The sequence below is a fragment of the Argopecten irradians genome, chromosome 16 (genome assembly GCF_041381155.1).
Source record: "Argopecten irradians isolate NY chromosome 16, Ai_NY, whole genome shotgun sequence".
In the NCBI taxonomy this organism is placed as follows: domain Eukaryota; kingdom Metazoa; phylum Mollusca; class Bivalvia; order Pectinida; family Pectinidae; genus Argopecten; species Argopecten irradians.
The window spans coordinates 19751829-19762031 of record NC_091149.1 but is presented as its reverse complement, the minus strand read 5'-3'; the positions used below and the strand labels follow the sequence as shown (position 1 = coordinate 19762031).

General features: G+C 36.8%; 1 protein-coding gene across 1 annotated transcript; it reads left to right on the top strand.

The window, feature by feature from the left end:
• The first annotated feature begins 4621 nt into the window (after positions 1-4621).
• LOC138311037 (uncharacterized) lies at positions 4622-9987 on the top strand. The gene is made up of 2 exons (XM_069252463.1): positions 4622-5013; positions 7290-9987. The coding sequence occupies exon 2, from the start codon at positions 7945-7947 to the stop codon at positions 9829-9831; it is 1887 nt and encodes a 628-aa protein (XP_069108564.1). The 5' UTR covers positions 4622-5013; positions 7290-7944; the 3' UTR covers positions 9832-9987.
• Positions 9988-10203: the final 216 nt, after the last annotated feature.

Here is a 10203-nt window from a genome sequence, read left to right as displayed (position 1 = left end):
GTCTATCTAAGGACATTTGTTATTGCCTGGCAACTGTAGAGCGCACGAGTTCCGCGCTCTGTAATGTAAACAGCTATACCGGAATCTGGTTCTGTGCATCGCCGGGCAACGGAGTGTGCGGCGGAGGACTGATTCAACAGACCGGTCTGCGCTGTCTCTGTGTGTATCGATCAATTAGAGTCAAATTCGATTTCGGTAATCAGGATCTTGAAGAGTGTGTGTCATATTATGTTGGCAACAGTCATGTCGAATTAGCGAAATGTACTCTACCTAAATATTATGTGTGTTTCAAAGATCATATTGAAGAAAGTGTTTCATTCCAAAATCTACAGCATTCTTGGTGGAATGCGGCTCTCCTTTGTCAAAGTCTGGCACAGGGTTTCGGGGATAAATCTGCAGTAATTCATTATGTCGAATCTCCAAATTCGAGTGCCGTGGAATCCTATTGGACAAACAAGTTTAGGAAACACTTGTATTCGTTTTTGTCACCTGGGCAACAATCTGATTATGACCATTGCGTTGCCGTTAGGAATGAGTCAGGAATATTTAAGTTCTTTCTTAAAGACTGTTCCGACAAACTTCCAGCACTTTGTTTTTCTATGGATTCAGAAATTACGTTACCAGCAAAGGAATCTACATCAGGCAAAGATTCATTTCAAAGACATGACATTTCCGTAAGCTCTACAACCATTGGCAAGCCGGGAAGTGACTCTTATTCAAGTTTAGTATACTCCGTGAGTGAATCTAAAACCGGACCTATATTTTGTGTATTTCTAGGAATAATCGCCATTGTTGTATTGATTTTGGTAATGTATTCCAGGAAACGTAATAGAAATGTCACAATGAAATCAGTGAAGTCAGAGAAAGTTCGCACGGTCCAGAAACCGGAACCGGAAGTTGTTCACAAAGCACCGACAAATTCTGGAGGTGTTTCAGAGACAGTAAACGTTCCAAGCGTTCCTATGGAAACCCGGGTATATACATCGCTATTAGCACAGGGCCAAGTGAGTCCTGAACACGAGTACATGGAGCTAAATGAAGGAGACGTATCTATGACAACGAAAGACGCGAATCATGAGCAAAGCTCCACTCCAAGAAGTCCTCCGGTTGGCAGTTCGAATGCCAGCTCCCATGTAAATGACGTCAAAGTAAATGATGACGAAACGTACAACAGACTACACGAGACAGAAGATGACGATCTACACACGATATATGACCATACTAGGAACCAGGATGTTATATATGACGAAATCCAGACCAACAGCAGGAACAGTAACCTACAAGATGACGTCACATACGATGATGTAGCAGACCTTCTAATATAGGAACGGTAAAATACTAGATTATGTCATATAGGAAGACGTAGCAGACCTTCTAATATAAACATAAGATAAAAGTATGTTTTCATATATTTCATTTTCATTTTTTTTTCTTTGCTATATAGCCTTACCATCCAAGGAATAGTTTACACTTGCGTAAATGCAGTGGTTGTCGCGCAAGAATATACACACCGAAACACTGACTTCCGCAAATAGTGCATATGCGGATTCGATTAGGCTTATTGTACATGTTTTGACAAATGTTCCATATAAACATGGATACGAGTATAAATAGACATCTTAAATATACATATATATCAGAAGATGAACTACAAGTATTTAAGAAATAATCCGCCAAATTGAAAGCCAGCTGTTCCGGGATTCCATCAGTTTACTGGTTGTTACAACAATCGTCTAACGTTGTGTGGTGCAGTTGAGAACATGTCTGTTTACTACGGGAACTCGCTATACTTAAGTGATAGATGACAACACATCATTTCAGTTCCACGTCTTTTTATCTACGATCAAAACTTGTCTTTACAATAAAGGGGAATAACTCGTATACATTAAGAGTTACAATTATCTCCCTTAGAATATACTTAGCCAACTACCAATATATCCCTATACACGACATCGGAACTATAAGGAATGATTGATTATTTTCTGTTATATAGACTGGGTTTTTTTGTACAGATACACGCATTTCAACAAGACGCGTCATTTAAAATATCAGTTACAGTACTAGTGTACATACCTGTAAAAAAAACAAAAATTACAAATATTTTTTTACTACTGTGGCGTTCAACATCATTACGGATTTCTTTTTTTTTATCATTTTATTCTTTTTCAAAAAAATCCTGTAGTCACAGGTTCTTTGATGTGAGTATTTTTGGGGTATTAACAGTATATAAGAGATTAATGCATCAAGTTAAATACGCAGACTAACAGTACATGTACATTTGAAACAAGCGGAAATTAAATCACACGAAAGATGACCATTTTACAGGATACCGATAAAATATACAATGTACACGTATTTAAGGAATAGATAAAGTATATTCCTTACATATACAGTTTTTCACGTAAATGAATATAATTTATTTTTAATTCTTATTAAAATACCCATAATGTTTTCTCTCCTGTCATCGTCAACGTATTCGATTGAACAGCTGATTGGAATCGAGTCATTCATATATTCCCACAAAAAAGGGGTCATGACCCCACGTTGCTACGCCATCGACTATTCCCTTAACAATAGAATCCCCGCACGTGTTGTGCTTTCATTATACACTGATAATGATAGTACTGTACTAGAAAGCATTGTAATTGAGTCCGTGTCAGTGCAAACTGTAAATATATAAAATAATTTGGTTTAAATATGTTGGGTTATTTGTATATTAAAAAGTGTACGTTTTTTATATGTTGGTGAAACAAAAAAGATTTTCTGGGTATGAAAATATCACATGGTTTCTGACCAATCAGAGATATTTCTTTTGTTTCACTGTGTTAGTACTGTATTGGAGTTAAATGAAGGGAAGTAACTCTGAGAGATTTTACTGTACTTGCCAAATTCTAGGCTTGTTTAGCTCATAAACACAACGTAGATTTATATGGTATCCTTTGATCATCATTATTATGAATTCAATTTGGTCGACAGTAATTTTAAGAGAATGTTGCACGTTTGGACAACTTCAATATTTCCCCTTAGAATTTTAAAACAAAATATATTATTAAATACATACAAAAAAGTTTCAAGGGGCAATTCAGTCTAAGAGAACATTAAAATTTGTACATATATCGGAAAAAACCCATTTCTAATGGAAATTAGATCAGTCGGTTTTACTGTGATATGCCTGAAAAGCCCATGGTGGTGACATGTGTGTGAAATGTTCAAACTCTCTCGCTGTCCGCCATTACACACTGTGGTCAAACTTCTTGTATGCCGAACCCTGTCCCTTGCTCGTAGAGTAATGCAACTTTTGTCTAGAACTGCTCAAATCGCTCTGACAGTAGTGTGTTTACCTTATTAGGTGAATTGTCTTGCCAAAAAATCATTTTATCACCATCTTAGTGGTTATGTAGTTCATTTGTTTAACGTGCGTGACTTTGGCTCGGGTATGGGTACAGCGTCCATATTGTACCTGCTTAATCGTATTGATCAACGATTTGATATTTCAACGATATTAATTAAAATACTTAACAATGTTGAGGAATTTGTCAATGTTTTACGTTATATGTTTCATAAGAAATATAGAACAATTCATTTATGCTATATTTGGCTTCTTGGTTATATAAAATAATTAGCCTGAGTGAATTGTCTCTTTAACCAGAACTAATTTAATATTGGTGTTTATCTTGTTTTACCCTAAAACTTGTTTAGTCTCTTCTAATTTAAAGACTTCAGCAGTTCATTGTAAATTTTCAGGGATGAATGAGTTAACTTCCGCGAAACTCAGAGAGAAACTAAGGAAGCGTATCGGAGTGTAAACGAATTACTCTGCTCAAATTAATGTCCTATTAACAGTCATGATCTTTGAAGGATGAACGGTCTCCAATGCATGCACTGTGTTGAGTGTTTGAAGCGCGTGGTGAATATGTTTTGGGAGGCTTCGGTATATTCGTGTTGTGTCTTCTTGTAATACGTTACCATTTTTATAGTGCTACATGTAACTCATCGATCACTGAAGTATGCCGTCGAAGACAACATACAATCACACTTCACCCATTCACATTATAATGACCACGGGCAAATTATTCTTCCCATCTCCTTTTTGCTGATCGTTAAGAAAGACCAGAAACTACCATTTTTATGAATATATACATGTCATTTGTCTTGGGCAGCGGACAGAACCCCGGGTCCGGGCGCTAAACCGAATTCCAAAAACGAGGCGTAATTAAGGGATATGCCAGGATTTCATTCGCATTGTTTTTTTCTTTTAAAACCATTCTATATTATTAATTAAATTATATAGAGGTAACAGTTGCAATACATGTAATTACGTCTGATAAGCATAAAATAATCACTTCAGACTAGAACGGAAGTAGATTGCTGATCTCTGTAGTACATGCTAATAAACGATTGTTTGGTCCAAATATTTCATTTGATAGACATATTTAAGCGTCGCCCAGATTAGTTTGTATCTAAAAATAAATTGCGGACGAAATAGTCATATGGCTATTGTCATCTGCCAAATTGACCTTAACCGGAAAATCTGCCGGAGGCTATATCCGTCGGTCACACGTCCCGTTGACCAGTATCTGACCAATCAGCGACAATCGAGTCGGTCCACTTGCTACTGGACTGGTCAACTTGAGGAACAATTTAAACATAGATTCTATCTGTTAGATAAACAATATCAGATTAGTCAAACCTTGTAAAGGACTAAGGCGAGACCACCCCATACACATAATAACAATGCGGATGTATTACAAAGATAGATGATAAAGATTGAGTTGGGAAATACGAGATAAACAATTGATAAAACGAACACAAGTCTTAGTGGAGAGTTAAGAAGAATTTAAGTTTTAGAAACCAGTCAGGCGTACATTTATGTCTGGCCATGGTTGTATGACCATGGCCATATTTGAACGACAAGGAAGAAAATTAAATTGTACGAAGTGTACTTCAGATCGTTTTCAAGACGTGAGTGGAGTGTGGCTACGTCTGGGAAATGCTCTTATTCACATATTTACGGTAAGTGAATTAATCTGCTTCTGATGTGACAAAGCAATATTCTTGTATCGGAAACATGTACATATATACTTATACATGTTTCTGATTGTATATACGTGTATCATTGAAGTTATTTATGTATATAGTAGATTAGTATGTTAATGTAATATATATTGGACAAGGAAACAATACAGACGATGCAGATTTTCATGACAGTCAGTCCCTGTATCAAGACACATGTAAAACAAACACGACCATGTGATATAGAATTAACAATGGAAAATCAAGCAAAAATATCTGGATGATTAAAGAGACAGGTTTACATGAACAATCTACTTACAATTTTATCTACACAGTTGGTATTACTTCCTTGTCCCATATCTACTATTTGAAGAAATTCATATTATATACATAATGCTTACCGAAAGCATACTAGTACAATTTTTTTTGACCCATATTGTACATGAACTAGCTTGTGTAGTAAGACCTCTGCATCAACTTATCTGTAAGATGAAAAAAATACAGATTTTTTTTCTTTTACAGAAGATTAAGGCCCACTACCTTTCCGAAACAAAAATGTTAATTTTTTTTAAAGCAACATAAACATCAGAAAATGTGAGGTTACAAAACCAAATAAATGAAGGATTCCCTCCGTAATCTATACTAACAGTGACGATTCAATTCTCTGTTTTGCCGTCTGGTTCAGTGATATTCAAGTAACACGAGACAATTTAGAAGACGACGGGAAACATAAGACGACCCGCGTTATGAAAATTAATATGTAATCTTTTTTTATTTAATTATTCAGAAGGTGATTTGGATTATAGTGTTAACGGTAAGCAAATAACTGATTTTACATTTCCATTTAAAAAATTAAAAGTTGTTACGGAAAGGTAGTGGGCCTTTAAAAGCACATGTTTGAAACTAGAATACTGACAAATAGGGAAGGATCCCTATAAATAGTCGGAGTGTCCGGTTAATGGACCGTACTGCAAGCAAGTTGGTCATATCCGTACTATACAAACTGAAATATTTTCAACAATAAACTGTTTGCTTCCAAGCAACAATTTAGAAATGAAGCAAACATACTGATAAATTAAGAAATAGATGATCATTCTGTTCTCCAAATGGATGGCCATGATTTATAATATTGGTTAATAAACATCCCAAAATACGACGTCATAAAAAAGGCAATTCCCAAAATCTTAATAATTATAGTTAAAAATGTCATCGTTTAGGGCAAAACTATATCTTATGTTTACCCTGTGACCTTGACCTCAGACATAATGACCTCGGCCTGTATTCATTGTAATTGACCATTATGTATAGTCAGGCGCGACTACTTTATTCATTATAATTTTGTCACACAATGTGTAACAAGATAAGGTTCATTAAAACAAAAACCCTGAAAGAACCATTTTTTAGCGGTTTTTATATGAATATCCTACAATCATTAGGTGGTGTGTTTAAATAAGATTACACATGCTAACCGATGATCTATGCATAAATTTCATATATATTTATTTTGACATTTCATATGGTAACCATGGTAACCAAACGGATACTGTATTCAGCTATATCTGACAATATCTAAATTTCGACCAAATTAAAATCATCCATATGTTTAAATATTTACCAGTTGTTCACATTATATATTTCACCAACTGACATAGTAGAAAAAAATACCCCAAGGGCTAGTGACTATTGGGCATTTCACAAAACCTGGTTACCCTGGCAACCGAAATCAAACACTTTACACCCAATTCTTTAAAAACAAATATGCGTTGTATTTGTGAGATTTTCAGATTCATCGGACAAGCTCTAAGTCTTGATCAATCAGAAGCTATTAAAATCTACCTGTTACACAATTTGACCAGGTTTGACAGTTAATGAGTTTTTGGCCATTTTATAAAACCAGTTACCACGGCCTTCTCGGACTTCTGAACATTATACTTAATATCACTGTGAAGTATCATTGAAATCAGTCTAGTACTTGAGGAGAAGTTGTCCAGAAGTGATCTGCGGATAACAAACAGCCATCAAGACAGACTGACTTCAGTATGACCCATACAAACTTTGTAATTGTATAAAGACTCAAATGACACAGAGCATTGTATCAGTTGATTGAAAGTGTTAAATTGTGAAAACATCATCCGCTATAGGAAATAAGCATAGTCATGAAACCAACCTTCAACCTGCAGTGAGCGAATGTCATCGCGCATTAATCTAATTGTTTCAATATTCATATAGGCTGTACACGTGTAGAGTAAATTAAATATTTTATATTTCCATTTAAGGTTTGATGATCAATCAACGGAAACTGGACACTGGTCTCAGGATGCATACCTATTACATCATATCCGATTTGGAAACTGGACACAAGATGATAAGATATCCAGTCACTTCCGGTTCGGAACACACAAACTATGAATGACATGCAGAAAACCGAATGACATTGTTGAGTTTGACATTTGGAGACGGGATTCTGTAGATGGTTATACAAATGATGTTTATTGGAACTCTTTGGAATTGTGTTCTTATTTTATATATCCATCTTGGAATCGACGAGGAAGGGCGTGTTTTAACTCAAGGTTAAAGTGTAGTAAAAATATCGTGTTAAATTTGTGGATTTTTTTTAATGAAAAAAACCCAGATCTTCAGCCTATGGCTTGAAATCTTTGGAAAGGAAAAGAAATCTTAACTTCCAGCAAATACTGAAAATAGAACAAACGTGTACAAAATGCCGAAAAAGGACATGAAATTGATTCTACTACTACGCGAGAAATATGTCATGTAACCTACCGGATGATGAAGTAATGTCATGGTAACATACTATATATAATATTATCTTGCTTAAAACTAGCGAGAAGTGCAAGCTTGTGGTAAGCTGTGTCAAAGTCGCTTCGTTTGAACGTAATACTTGAGTCCGGCTGATTCCCAACGTCGACCGACATGCACAAAAGTATGATAAGACTTGTTTTAGTTGCCTGCCTCGTACAGGTAAAGCTCGGCGTTGTTTTAGAATTTTCTGAAATAACGACACCTATGACGTGGAACGCAGCGTTCGCCGATGGCAGATGTCGTATACAGAGTGATGTCACAGGTGACGTAGACTTCAACAATATCGAATTGAATGGCACAATCGATGACGACATCAAGGAGGCATGGGTAGGGATGTATTCGAAGTTATCAAAAGCACTAACATTTGGAAGTTGTAGGCTATACAGGGAGGACGTTGTTACTGGATTAAGAAACCTTCCATTCGGTAATCAGGCCGATATGTTGGAAACGTGTTTCCGGTTTTGTAATTTCTCCAGGTTCGGGTTTTCAAATGACAAGTGTTTTTGCATGGGAAGTGACGTACCCGTTTTCCATCCTCAAATTTTACTGCATACTGGATCTCAATGTCTGTCCGATCAGAACGCACTGTGTGGAACTGCACCTTTTCCTCTTGATAGCCGGGGAACTATGCTCTCTGTTATTTGTAACTACATTCCAGCGAACTCATCAAGTGGTGCTGTCGGTTCTGGAGAGTGTGCTAAATACAACACTACGAATCAGGCAATTACAATGGTGGACTGTAGCCATAGATACAACTACGTATGTCAGCAGGTAACTGCTGGACAGAATGTAATACCAAGTGACAGCGCCACCAGCTGGTGGGACGCAGCTGAAGCGTGCACGAGACAAAATTCTATATTTGGAAACAAAACATATGTTATTAGTCACGTGGGTTCAACAGGATCATACGCTGAAGCTTATTGGGTAAATTTCTTCCGTAGAACCTCATACTCGTTTATTGCGCCAGGAGAAGTTGATAGCGATCGCTGCGTTGCTGTCCAAAACTACAATGGAATCCTCAACCTATCTGTCAAGAATTGTAACGAAACACTGCCAGTTCTTTGTGACTCTATCGGTCTACCTTCTACAACGACTGAAAAAGCTACCACAATTTTTAACTCACCGCGAACTGGCACGTCGACATATGGTGTTCAAACGACAACTCATGCTGTTAGCACGTCGACACGAGTTGTTGTCACGTCGACACATAGCATCCCCAGTAAACAACCGATTATAGTTCAAAGTGCGGATGCACCTGTACTTTGGCCTCTAGCCTTTATCGTTCTTGGGTTTATTGTCATAATTGCAGTGTCTGTGATATTATGGCGAAAGAACAAAAATTCTAGAAGGAAAATGAGAACATCCAAACTTATCAAACATATGAGTTATGGCTCAGCAAAGCTGCCAGAAAACAATTACGAATTAATGGAGGGACATGTACCGTCATATGAAACGAGCTTTATAGAAACGGAACCAAATAAAGCTACTAATATAGTATTAAAAACCATGTCTATCACGTCAAAGAAAGACATTACGGCGTGCAAGGACGAAACCATATCGCTCTCATCAAAGAAAAATGAGGACAAGGGCGAAACCATGTCGCTGTCATCAAAGAAAAATGAGGACAAGGGCGAAACTCTTTCGTTTTCATCAACGAAGAAAACACAAGAGAATGAAGCATCCCAGACAGGTGATTCTGATAACGTGTACAATGAACTACACGAAAAGATACCCGACAAACAAACTGAGGATTTATATGACCATGCACGCGAGCCAACGGTGAATGATGATACGTATGATGGCTTCCGCCGTTCGGGATCTATCGGGACTAATCGGATGGTTGACTGTTCAGATTATGATACAGTATCCGGTGTAAATGCTCAGAGCACGGGCGAATCGAGTGTCTACGATACGTGCACGAATGTGAAGCTGGCAAAACCAGACGTGAATGCTTTAAATGATTATGATACAATGGCGAGCATAAACAGTTCTGGATGACACAATGACATCGATGCAATGCTAATTTTCAGCGTATCAATCACAAACTGTCAGTTGCGGGGGTTATAACAAGTACCTGTTTCCTTGACACCAGATACTCGTATAGACTTGTCGATGTTAATATTTTTAACATTAAGTAAATAGTTCAATACACAATTATATGACTATAGACCTTTTTCTAACGCCTACTCCAAAAATAAAGATCATGTGATGTTCATCACATTATCATTAATGTTATATTCCCAGTATTGTTTAAAAGGACTGCTGCATATTCATCTTCAGTTATTCGTGTGCTGTTTTTTGTAGATTACAATGTATTGCCCGCATATTTTTGCAAATCTAGAAAATATTTTCGCCGATTTCCCGCACCGA